This window comes from Oculina patagonica, chromosome 12 (genome assembly GCF_052425735.1).
Source record: "Oculina patagonica isolate OP01 chromosome 12, crgOcupat, whole genome shotgun sequence".
In the NCBI taxonomy this organism is placed as follows: Eukaryota; Metazoa; Cnidaria; class Anthozoa; order Scleractinia; family Oculinidae; genus Oculina; species Oculina patagonica.
Genome location: NC_135769.1, coordinates 27,402,917 through 27,416,390, shown reverse-complemented (window position 1 = coordinate 27,416,390; position 13,474 = coordinate 27,402,917). Strand labels below are relative to the sequence as shown.

The following is a 13,474-nucleotide window of genomic DNA, read 5'->3' as shown; positions in this document are numbered from 1 at the left end:
TATATATATTTCAATAAGGTCTGGCTTCGATAAGAAAAAGGGTAAAAGGGACATGATAGTTATGGAAAATATATAAAAAAATCCAAATGAAAGAAAAAATAGGAATGTGTTTCCGGCCGGTTTCGAACCGGCGACCTTCCGCGTGTTAGGCGGATGTGATAACCACTACACTACGGAAACGACGATGAATGACATCGTTCATTATTTTTTTAATATTTCAAGGAAATTACTAATATGGAACTAAATGATAAAACCACAGCTTCATTGCAACCAAACTTGTCTCCCGGGCGTTATAGTTTTAAGTTTCAAGCAAACAAGATCAACTTTGAAACCTTTTTCGACCAACAATAATTCAAAACCCATATCGCAATCCGTTTCAGTCTTCGTCACTTTTGGCCATCCGTACCTTCTTTTGTATTTGCCTGTGATATTGAAATGTTCCTTCACTGTTTTAAGCGATTATTTTTATATTTCACCGAATTTGATGACCATTTCCCATGCATAAATTTAGCTAAAATCCGTGACACAGTTTTAAGATCTCTAAAAATACGCACATCTCAAAATCACAGCTAACAACTTACGTCTCTTTGTAGCATCAGTTCATCGAAGCCAAACTCAGCACCATTTTCTTCTGTAGCATTCGCCTTCAAGGTCTTGGGATTCATCTCGTCCAGGAGAAACACCTTTGGTGGATTTGCATTCTGGTTATCGATGTACAATCGTCTGAACAAGTGATCTTCTCTCACTTCTTCTACATACACAGTTCCAGAGCCACCATGTTGAGCCCCTGGTGACACACCGCCTAAAGCATGAAAGCCACCTCTGTACTCGTCTTTGATAGTCACGTGAACAGCAATACGCCCCCCTGAACCACTGCCACCGGTAGCAGGGCTGTCGGTATTTCCTACTCCTCCACGTGCAGATATAGAGCCGTGGCCACGAAGATAGCCAGTTGTTATCCAGACACTTCCACCGCTTCCAGCACCGCTTCCTGTGGAATTCAACGGACACGATAAATAAGACGGACACATTAAAATGATCGAAACAAATAGCGAAGCGCGCTAGTGCCGTCACGACTCAGACAAGACTCAGTCAAACACACCAAAATGGCGGACGATTTTTCTTAAACACTTCTCTTAAACAACAGCCGTTGTTCCTGAAACACTTACATAAAACGAAAACTTCGCCTAGATTCCTTCTATTTCTCTCAGAACATGCTGACATTATTATTGCTGCAGCAAGTTATTGCAAACAAAGTGAAAATAATTTCATTACAAAAAAAATCAATTATTAGGACCGACGAACACTTCCTTATATGACACCCTGTCATTCACTGTCGTTTCCGTAGTGTAGTGGTTATCACGTCCGCCTAACACGCGGAAGGTCGCTGGTTCAAGCCCGGCCGGAAACACACTCCTTTCTTTTTTCTTTCCTTTGAATTTTTTTTTTATTTTTTTTTTATAATTATCTCTTTTTCCCCTTTTTCCCTTTCGAAGCCAGACCTGATTGAATTATTTGAAAGTAATGGCTACCGAGTGGGCACTAAATAAAACTGAGGCTGCAAATACGTACTCTTGCTTTGAGGGTAATTTAATTTTCTGAATACTGGAGATCAAGCTTGATCAACAAAGTTAAATATAAATAAAATATTATTTCCGAATGAAATATAACACATTTTCAAAAACTTCGTTCGGTAAGATTTGTTTTTTTTTAACCAGCAGTAAATAAAATCTTCATGCAGGCCAAGTGGCCCACAAGGTCGGCTTATATTCCTTCTTCAGCAGCATGAAGCGAATAAGGCTAATCCAGTTCACTTCCCATCCCCCTGGATGGGGTGAAGTCCATTGCACAATTCCATGTTCACCGGTTTCATGGGCAACTACAATGAGGTTGGTTTAACGCGGGTCCTGCTGGCTAGTTGGATGGGGGCGCTGTCCTCCCATCTCCCTCGTGTCCGCCCCTGGTCTCCCGTCCCCTCCGTGAACTGGTAATTTTGTTATGTTATTTTTTCACGTTATACGTGTACTAATACTTGAAGTAATCCTTTCGTCCGACACTATGTACACTCAGATAATTATCACTAACCTGAATTCGCAACTGCATTTTCTGCATCAACATTGATACTACCATCCAATCGGAAGGCAAATCCAACTACCACACGCACACGACCCCCTCCCCTACTGCCAGCCGCACTTCCAATCCTAGCTCCCCCTCTAGCACCAGGCAGCACTGGCTCGTACACGGACCCAACTTCCTCGCCTCCGCTAACATCTTGCCCGTCCCCTCCAGGGGTTCCATGTCCCGCTCCGGACCCGCCTGAGGCAGAATCCCGTCCAGATCCCGCGGTGTTGTTTTCGAATCCCCTTCCAGCGCAGTCCAGTATAGCATTTGGCTCAAGGTAAAAATCGGTGGCTTCGATTTTAAAGAATTCAGCTTTGAAGTAAGAACTGAACTTGATATCCTGTAAGACAAGTGTAAGGAGAGATTTTATTTAAAATAAATATTTACTAAAACAGTGGATACCGTTGTTGGCGCGCTCTGATTGGCTACTCAAACTCGGAATATCCTTTGCTATTCACCTCCGAGCAACTCGTAAGCGAAAACTGAAAACGTTCACAGGAATAAATAAGTTAAAAAACATCCTTTTGGGGTTATTTTATCTCACTGTCTAAATCACTAATTACTAAAAGAACTTCCCTCAGATCGTTCTAGGGTGGAATCACCTCCCCTTCGCGGCTAGGTAAATATCCACCACTAGACACTTCGACACTGAGGTGAATATTTAACCTTCCACAATCACCAAGTCAACGGCTATTAGACGCAAACAAACACAACAGATTGCGCACAAAATAAATAAACGCTATCACCATCTTTTCCATGGTTTTCCCAGAAGTGCATCTCAGCACCCCATCTCAACACCGCCTCCCCCAAGTACGCATTTACTCTGGCCATGTAATCCAGTATAACAAAAATTAAATTATGTTACGTACTTATTTACCTATAACTAGCATGTGTACATACCAAAAGACTGACGATGAAATGAACTCCCATAGGTGGTGGATAGGGTATTCTGGTACCACTGCCAAACTCAAGGGTGGAGAAACGGAAAGTGCCAAAGTCATCAATAAACCGATACTTTCCAGCCGCTATTCCAGCAGTGTGAGCGAAAAATCCAATCTTGATCTTTCTTTCATATGCCACGTAAAAGTGCTGCACGTTGATCAAGCGGCCATTCCAGTCGAACGCCACGTCCCCTCGTCCAACAATGTGTACTGATGTTGCCATAATGGCGTTTGAATTTCTGTCAAGCTTGAAATTTGCAGCCGTTCTGGTAATCGTGTACACAGCGTCTAAGAACTCAGCTTTCAGAGTTTGATTGGCATGCACGTGGATCAATCCTGTTCTATCGCCTTCTACCTTATGCACGGTCAAGTTCAAGCGCTTGCCGTCTGGAACCAGGTGAATAGCAGCCTTGCGCACAAGATGAAGCTCATCAAAGGTGTAAGACTTCAAACTTTCATTAAGCGTGACGTAATGATCCCAAGTTCGGCCTTTGTTGTCTAAGCGAAGCTGCGTGTGCGCGTACTGATTTCGCGCGTCTTTTAGAAACACCGTGCCTGGTCCGCCAGCGTACTGACTCGTGTCCTTTGATGGGTCACCAGATCCTCCACCAATAGCAGTGTATTCACCAAGATATTTATTTTCCGTTGGTGTGTCGATAGCAATTCGACCACCGGATCCACCACCCGAGTTTGAACCGTCCCCTGTACCACCATTTGAAGTAATTAGACCGTGACCGCTGAATCTTCCGCATTTGATCCAAATGCTGCCACCGCTTCCTCCCCCGGCACTTGATCCATCACTAGCATCTTGGCCTTCGTTCGCTATGGTGCCATCAACGTAGAGTTCATCTCCTATATCCATGATAACAAGCCCACCACCCTTACCGCCGTCACTGTTACCAAGACAACCGGGGGTGCCGTAGTGATCAGGTTTAAAGAGACTGCCGTGGGAATCAAGTTCGTTAATATCACTGTGGCCTGGGAAAAAGGAAAATAAAGAAACAAACAATAAGATGTGGAAGTAGTTTTGTACCTAACAGCCACAATTGCTCAGTATATCAAATGTACAAATAAAAAAGAATGAAAAACTGCATTTAGTATCATTATTGTAACCAGCCCAAAATCCCACACAAGCGTGCGCACGGTTGTTAAGAGTTCGCAAAATTAACAAACTTGGATAAGTCTCCAAACTAACAATCAATTTGCACACTTTCGCGTACAATATAATTAACATGTAACGCGACTTTATGTTTGTCTACTGTGGCAATAATTGAATTCAAATACCTAACTTTGGACAGCCAAATTATACGACAGCATGAATTCCTGTACTATATAAAAATAACTAAACCTTAATCTACCTTAATTACTCCAATAAATGTCCTGGGATGACAATAAAGAGCCATTGAAATATACAATACTAATGACGGTACTTAATGACAGTACAGAAAAGTTAAATAACGATGTCCTCTAATCTTTAAAACTTATCAAATTCTTTCAAGTTTCAATTTACTATACATTAAACATTGAACCTAAACATCAACTTACCTTTTCCACCTTTACTTCCATAACTGCCACCAGAACCTCTGCAAGCACTTGGAAGAGCAGCCGCGTCATAAGGACTTGGGCGGTCTTTCCCAGAGGCTGTGATTCTACTTCCGGTTTCAAGAAGAAGTGACGTAACGCCAATACGATAAGTGTCTGCGACAATGACGGAGCCGTACTTCATGTGAACCAGTCCAACTGTACACTGCATTCCATGGACATCAGGAAAGAATACTTCCGAGCCATCTTGTATCTCAAACGTGGCCAGAACAAAGCTGCCTACATCGCTAACAACAAGAGTGCCGTTATGTAAATCGGCGGAATGAGCGTGAGACAGGAATCGAGACTTCAAACGCTTGGTAATAAATAAGTGAGTAACATCTATCATTCTGCCATCAATTGTGAATGATGAGTCGCCAGTTATTTGCCCAGTTTCCTTTGCGCCGTCCCCGATCACGTACAGCGACGCACCAAATACCATCTCGGCATCCTTGTCAATCCTCAAGTTGACCGCTGGTTTGGACACACTGTGCTCCGTGTCAGAAGCCTCCAGATAGACGGTTTGGTTAGCACGAGAATGAAGGAGTCCTGTTCGATCTCCGAATAACCGCGCCATTTTCAAAACTGTCCTCTCCTTTCTTACAGCCATGTTAAGAGCCGCTCTTCGGAACAAGTGCACTTGCGAGAAATCGTGATGAGTGACATTAAATTCATCAATTGTTACTGGATCTTCAACGGAACGCATCAGGTTGTCGATACGCAGCTGAGTAAAATGCCTTTTTGAACGAATATCCCGTAGGAACACTGTACCGGGTCCTCCATATGCACCTGGAAGAGAACTTCCACCAAATGCTAAGTAGGTTCCTCTGTAAATGTTCTGGATGGCGTAGATTGCAATCCTTCCTCCAGAGCCACCACCTGCATTGGCTCCTCCCCCATTCCCACCATTTGTGTTAAGCTCTCCATAGCCTTAAGAATAAGACAAACAAGTATCATCACAAAGAAAACATTCTGCTCTGCTCTGCTCTGTTCTATTCTACAATCGTAAGCAAACATTCATGGATTTCTTTTTATTTTATTCTTTGCTACACAACGATGGAGAGGTATGATTTTCCATTGCTCGAATAAAACGTTGCAAAGACAATGTTACATAAGTTGAAGGGAGCCTTTGGCGTCATAATATTTCCTTGTCCAGTTCTGAGTTAAAGGCATATATATAAAGACCTGTTCAAAGCGGAAATATTTTCTTTTCTTCTAGCCTGATTTCATGTTTTTAAGTCTCTATGTCCGTCTTATAGGACCTGTCTAATATAAGGTAACTTAAGTACCAGAACGAAACTTACCAATGAAACTGTCTGTTTCAAACAGAAGGCTTCCTCCGCTCCCGCCACCTGCACCGCTATTAGCTTCAGCACTTCCACCATGGGCTGTAATGGTTCCATCATTGATCAGCAACGTACCTGCCTTAATCTTAATATAACCACCACCACTTCCACCAATATCACTGCTTCCTGCACCGCTTCCACCTCTGCGGCCTGATTCTTTAGGGTGATAAAGAGAGCCATAATAGGAGCCTCCAGAAGCTCCTCCGTAACCTCTTCCACCATTACTTGCATGTCCTCCACCAGCTCCCCGTTGTAAAGACGATACTTCACTAGACGGCACCGCTTCACGTGCTTTGTTGTCACCAGCAGCACTGAGGAGTCCTCCAGTTTCCACATCCAGGCTAGAAGTTAGAATGTCTAAATGATGGGCTTCTAGGAACGCGTGGAACTTAATATTCAAGAATCCAACTATTATTTTCATCTCGATCTCATCCTCCATCGTCACAGAACTACCACTGAATAGTTTAACATTGGAGAACTTAAAGGTTCCTGGTTGTTCATTGTCTCTAAGAGTCCTCGATCCCTTTTGCAGTTTAACGACCCGCTTTTGCGTGACATACAGGTTACGAATTCCGTTTAACGTTCCGTTGCATTGCAAGGCTACTGCGCCATCGCCAACAATGTACACTGTTGTTGCCATAACAGCTTCAGCTCCGTTATCAATTCTGAAGTTCACAGGAGTCTTGGTAGTGGTTAGTTGTGCCTCGACCACTTCTATTATCGCCTTGTGGCCATTATAAAGATGTAGAAGACCTGATCGATCACCATATAGTTTTCCGATGCTAAGTGTCGAATTTGAATCCTGAATCATACGTAAAGATGCCTTACGAAATACATGAAGTTCATTGAAGTGATAAGATGTGTCAATCTCATTCAGTGTAACATAGTTTTGCCAACTTTGATCCCGATTGTCAATATGCAGCTGGTGGAAAAATAACTTGTATCGGACATCTCTGATATACACTGTGCCTGGACCGCCTGATGCTCCGCTGCTACTTGAAATTCCACCCAAGTGCTTGTAACGTTCCACGGTATGCATACTGAGATTTAAGATGTACTGCCACTCGCCCACCGGCCCCGCACCCACCAGCTCCACCAGTGTGCCCACCATTAGCAGAAACTGTCCCTGTACCAGAAAAGACACTGCCTATGGTTATATTCACACTTCCACCACTTCCTCCGCCACCTTGGCTCCCCTGGGCTGCATGTCCACCGTTTGCTGTAATGAATCCGTCATTTTCTAGAATATCGGTGTCAATAAGGATCACACCACCACCTTTGCCAGCTGTGTCACTTGCGCTACCATCACCACCAGGTCGTCCTGGCTGGTCAGGTGTATAGATTGTACCAAATGGACTCCCGCCAGCTAACCCATTATATCCCACTCCACCAGCACTTCCATGCCCGCCACCAGAACCACCGTTAGATGATGGTCGTCCACTGCCGCCAACACTACCCTCTTCTTCGATACTGTTGTTCGTCGTTAGCGTTGCACCGCGTCCAATAAGCAGCGATTTCGATTTGATGTCAACAAACTTCCCCCGGAGAGTAACCCCACTTTTCATATCCAAAGTTCCAACCCTGATTTTAAGATTTAGGGGAGCTCCAAAGTCTGAGCCGCTTTTAAGAGTAACGCTTGCAAACTGTTGTGTGCCAGGGTCACTCTGAAAGACAAATTTCTTGTTTTCCATCAACGTTGTCTGTGACGTTATGCCAAACTTTACAGCGCTTCCTGACTCAACGACGAGGTGTCTAACATTTGACAGTTTACCATCCAACGTTAGGGTTGCTCCGTCAACAGTCAAGTTCGAAGCCACAACAAGATTTGCGCCTTCCTCGACGTAGATGTTTGTTGTTAATGTCAAGTGGCTCTCCTTTGCTTCAAGAACCTCTGCCAGAAGAGTCTGGTTTTTCCTAATAGCAATTTCCCCCACACCATCAGAGACAAAGCTCGTGACTTGGATAGTCTGTAACTTCCTTTGCAGATTATATATCTCAAATCGAGACATTCCTGTTAGCCGGAGCTCGTCGAAAAGGTAGTTAATAATATCTGCTTCATATAGCACAGTCTGAGCCTTGTTGGGTGCAATCGCTAGGTTATCAATCCAGAGACGTTTTCGATGAATTAATTTGTTGTTATCCTGAATGTACAGTGTCCCTGCAGCACCAGCTTCTTGTCCGCTTCCGCCTTGAGCATGTAAAAGGCCTTCAAAGCTCATGGGCTTCTGTAAGTAGATACCAACACGTCCACCACTTCCTCCGCCTCCTGTACCCTTACCATCACCACCTTTTGCAGTGACAAGTCCATTTCCCAGAATGTCAACTGCTGAGATCCACACACTTCCTCCACTGCCACCGCCACTGTTCAACGCATCTCCACCTGTTCCAGTTACTGATATAGTTCCCTCGAGCTTTAGGATCCTGACGACTGTTAAATGGAGATAACCACCACCGATTCCTCCTGCACCATAACTAGAGCTGCCACCACCACTACCAGTATCGTTTGGATTTAACGCTGAGCCATACCACGTCCCTAGGTTTCCACTGCTCAACCCACCGTAACCACCATGGCCAGCACCAGTTCCATCGGACTGATATCGCCCTCCCGCACCAGGACCTTTCTCGCTTTCGTGCCCTTGTGCAGATAGATCAAGGGTAGCACCTGGGTGTATAATGACGTCCGAAGCCTTAATATCGAGCCAGCTGCCTTGGATTACTGCACCAAAGTTTACTTCAAGTCTCCCAACGGTTAGTGGAACTTTCTTCAATCTCGCATCCTCAAAGGAGAAAAAGGCACCGTTCTTTACTCTCAGTGAGGAAAATCGGTATTCGCCACGGTTTGTAATAAAGGTATATTTTCCATCAATGAAACGAGCTGTGCGCGCAGAAGATGAGAAAGATACTTTTCTATTCTCGCCGATTATCATGTCCAGGATTCCAGTTAAGGTACCTTTGAACACATTGCTATTACCAAGAAACATCACTTCGTCTGGGATGCGTATTTCTCCATCCGCCTCGACAACAAAGCTACAGTAAGGTTGTAAATACCGAGAATTTGGTTCCGCAGTAAACGTGACATTATCTTTGATATAAATAACACTGTTTGAGTCTGTAACCAGCTTGTCAACTTGCATGTTCTTTTCTACATGTAGCATCACCTTGCCGTTTAAGCGGAGTTCTTGAAAACTATAAGAGGCGACGGATGAAGGTTTCAGAAAAACTGGAAGTGGCGAAGTTGAGTGGACACCGCTGTTGTCTAGAAAGAGCTTTTTCACTCGAAGTACTGTTTTGCCAACTTCAATGTAGACAGTTCCTGGTGATCCACTTTTAGCTGAAGAACTACCACCTCGAGCACTGAAAGTGCCACTAAACTTGTCGTCACCTGTTATAAGCAAAGAGATCCGACCACCCCCACCGGCACCTGTTATCCGCCCAACACCATCTCCCCCTTCAGCTTTAATTTGTCCACGGCCGCTTAGTTGTTCTGTAACATAGATATCTACACTGCCACCACTGCCTCCACCTGTTTTCGTGCTGTCTCCGCTTTGACCATTTGATGATATGACACCATCAACAACTAAGTGTGAAGCCATCACATCTATGATGCCACCCGCAGTACCATGATTGCCATCTGGTGCCTGTGATGACCCACCTCCACTTCCAAACTCCGTTGCTTTATAAAGGGATCCATAAACCACACAACTTTCGTTGGTATTGCCACCTCCACAGCCACCGTATCCACCTCCTGTTAACAACGAAGGACTTCCAGCACCATAACCAGTTCCTGGAGGATTACCTAATCCATCAGCGCGTAGGATACCATTAAAAGCGACGTTCAAAAGTGGTGTTATAACTCTTAGATATCTTCCTTCTAAAACCCCACCAAATGCTACATCGATAGAGATCGACCTAACTTCTACAGGAACATTTGCAACTTTATCTCCCTCGATTGTTATTCGTCCTCCACTTGAAACTTTAAGCGAGCGGAAAGAGTACACTCCAGGCGTGGTGGTAAAGGTTCCTATAATTCCAGTTTTTGCAATAACCACAGAGGCATCTTGTCCAACATTAATCTCCTGTCCACCGTTCAATTTTCCTGCTAAGTAGAGGGAAGGTGAAACTACTGTTCGCGTAATGAAAAGCACTGGTGCAAGATTCAGCGTCGCACCTTCATCAACGATCATCGCCCACGGGAACATGAACGGTCTCAATGTCACAGCTTTGCCAGCTCCCAGGGTAAGTGATTGATTGCGATGTACATGAAGGCTTCCGCTTCCGTCACCTTCAAGTTGTTGAATCGCTATTTTCATTTCCACGTTTGGTATTGTTGCAACTTCAAGCCGAGCGCCATTCACGAGTTTAAGAAGCCGCATTGTGTAGGAGATCTTCTGTTCATGCATGATGATTGTGTTGGCTTCTGTGTTTCTGTTTCCGTTGTCCACTATTGTAGAGTTGAGAGGCAGCCCAACCACGTATTCACGGATGAATATCGTCCCAGCTGCACCACACGTAGACCCGCATCCACCATAAGAGGTAACTGTACCTGTGAAAGGAGACTTATCATTGATATAAAGAGCAACGCGGCCACCAGAGCCTCCAGCCGAAGCAAGTCCTTTGCCACCATTTGACACAATTTCTCCATGGCCAGATAAAGTTCCTGCCCGTATCAATATGCTACCTCCACTGGCACCTCCAGTAGAATCGTCTGCGCCATTAGCACTGATACTTCCATACAAAGTTAATTTTTCTTTGATGTTTAAGAAAACGACTCCACCACCACGGGCATTGTTACCACTGCCGTAATGTTGCGGCTCAAACACAGATCCATATGACGCTCCTCCCTGGACTCCACCACCTTCTCCCCCATGACCACAGCCACTACCGGAGCTTTTCGCTTCGCCTGGACCACCAAGGAAGCCTCCACTATCAGTCGTAATTCTAGCCTGGTTGTCTACGATCATATTGTTAGCTGTGATATTGAGGCGTTTCAAACTGGCTCCTGACGTGATAGTTACGCCTTGGCTAAGATGCAACGAATCAGCCTTAACAGTCACATTTTCTTGAGCAAAGATAAGTTGTGCATTTGTATCAAGTCGCAGCGAAGATAGATGAAACTGCAGCTGCGAAAAGCTCTTCTTGATTATGCCATAAGGATCCACCTGAACTACAGAACCCTTGAGAAGCCTAAGGTTGTTGGAATGAACTTCACCAGTCGATGTCACTTTTAAAACTTTGTCTTTGCCAAGAACAGGTTCTCCTGCGTCTAATGTCCCAGCAATCACTACAGTGGGTGAACTTGGGCCTACAAAAATTGGCTGGCTGTAAAAATACAAGGAGCCGCCAGCTTGGATTTCAAGGTCACATGAAAATCTTCTGGATGACTGCGGAAAATTCATAACATCCACTCGACTGCCATTCGAGATCGTTAGTTTACCAGTTCCATCCGTAACAAAGCTTTTAAGAACTAATAACTGCGCTGTTGCTAAGAATGTGCCATGATTTTCTAAACGCATTTCATCGTACGTGTAGGAAGCTGACGAACTTGGTAATTGTGCTGAGGGGTAACCAATAACTTTGTTCCAGAAAATGAGTGTTTTGTAAAAGGTTCCATGTCTTTGGTCACGAATAAGCACCGTTCCTGACGATCCCGCTTTGTGTCCATCACCACCAGTAGCATCGTAAACTCCACGAAATTCACTTTGGCCTCCAAGAACTGTTATTCCGATTCTTCCTCCACCGCCACCTCCAGCTGGGAAGTTCGCGTTTCCACCGCGGGCCCTGAATGTTCCAGATCCTTTGAGTGAATCCGTTGTTATTTGGATGCTTCCTCCGCTTCCAGCACCAGCTCCTGAAGATCCATCCCCACCACTGGCATCAACAAGCCCATCGTTAATAAGTTCTTCCGTCTTAAGGATTACAACACCTCCTCCACTGCCACGATTTTGACTGCTCCCTCCGCCAACAGATCCATAATCAGCAGGGAATGAGATATTACCGTAAAGAGATTTTCTGTTAGTATCACCCCCACCAAGTCCACCATAGCTACCACCATTGTCTGAAGATACTGGGATGGTATTATCAAAATTAGATGTTTTGGCGACAATTGAGCCACTTGAGTGGATGGTCAGCTTAGAGACGGTTATTGTACTCGCGGTATCTCTTTGTGTTCCTGGCTCTATGTTCATTGTGGCGCTCCCTTGAATCTCCAGAGTGTTGTATTTATAGTTCCCTGGGGCTAGGCTGCATGATTGGCCTGCGAGAAGCTTGAAATCGTCGTAATCACAAGCAATATAGTACGTGACGTTGTAGCGTGTCTCGTTCATGATCACATAAATTGTTTCATTTACAGATATAGCCACGGAGACGTTCTTGAACACTAAGTAAGACTCGTTCCTTTTGTTGAAAATGTGCTTGCCAACACCACAAGGGTTGTATGGGGTCTTTGACGCTACTTCAACAACTTCGTATCCATGTGGGCAGTCTGGTCTATTAAGAGGAGGTCTGGCGGTATGCTCCACTCGTTTATCGGTAGTTACAGGAATGCCTGATCCAAAATTTGCACCGTAGTCCAGCTGCAAAAGATCACTTTCCAGCTTTACTTTGTTTGGTGAAGAAGTTGTCATGCTTCCACCGTCTTTGATACGCACTGAGGTGAACCGTACAATGGATTCGCCTTGTTGAGGCGTTACCCTAAAACCAGTATGTCCAGGATATTTCAGTACAAGTCTTCCCTTATCGGTGACTGTTAAATCTGACACTCCAACGAGGCTGCCGCTTAAGTTTATCTGGGTATCACTGGTAATAAAGAAACTTGAAGGGACTGAAAGCGTTCCGCCATCTTGAATTTCCGCATTAAATTCAAGTTCCATTGATGGTTCAACTACACCTGTTACGCCAATGTACACATCGTGATTTGGTTTTATGTCAAGCCATGCTGTTTTGTCGCCAGTGATTTTCTTAGTAATAAGGGTCATTGGACTTCCAACACTGCACGAAATCATCGTAAGTACACTAGATTTGTAGAGTCTTATCTCATCAAAAGTAAAGTCAATAAGCTTTGGATCACAAATAAGTAAGCTCGGCGAGTCAAAAGCTAAAACATCTCTTCCTTCTAAGATCAGTTCTGAGTGTTCCAAATGAGACTCAGTTTTCTTCAAATACAGGAAGCCAGAAGCACCGATGTTCTTACCACCGCCACCATGTAGCTTGTATGAAAACTGTAGCAAAGATGTCTTGTAGTAAATAGCAGCTATACCGCCACTTCCACCTCCACCCGAGGTGGCTCCCCCGTCACCGCCTTGAACTTCAAAGGAGCCAGTTCCTTCCACAGCACTGGCATTGATAAACAGGCTGCCACCTGCTCCACCACCACCTTCACTGTGCTTGGATTTCTCGCCCCTGGTAAAAAATATAAATGACAAAATATATAGTGGACTTAACGTTTTTTAGTCTGTGACTTTTTAGAACCTTAAGATTGATATCTCA

The 13,474-nt window shown here is 44.5% G+C and overlaps 1 protein-coding gene and 2 non-coding genes across 3 annotated transcripts in view; 1 reads left to right on the top strand and 2 right to left on the bottom strand.

Annotated features, from left to right (window-relative positions):
* LOC144632860 (uncharacterized) overlaps window positions 1-13,474 on the bottom strand; it is a 109,114-nt gene that overhangs the window by 41,347 nt on the left and 54,293 nt on the right. The window contains 6 exon segments of the mRNA XM_078491608.1: window positions 582-991; window positions 2,086-2,461; window positions 3,022-4,040; window positions 4,608-5,573; window positions 5,948-7,001; window positions 7,003-13,387. Of these exon segments, the coding sequence (XP_078347734.1) occupies window positions 582-991; window positions 2,086-2,461; window positions 3,022-4,040; window positions 4,608-5,573; window positions 5,948-7,001; window positions 7,003-13,387 (10,210 nt within the window).
* Trnav-aac (transfer RNA valine (anticodon AAC)) lies at window positions 108-180 on the bottom strand. Its single transcript has one exon. It is a non-coding gene; the product is annotated as a tRNA-Val (tRNA).
* On the top strand, window positions 1,339-1,411 carry Trnav-aac (transfer RNA valine (anticodon AAC)). The gene has a single exon. It is a non-coding gene; the product is annotated as a tRNA-Val (tRNA).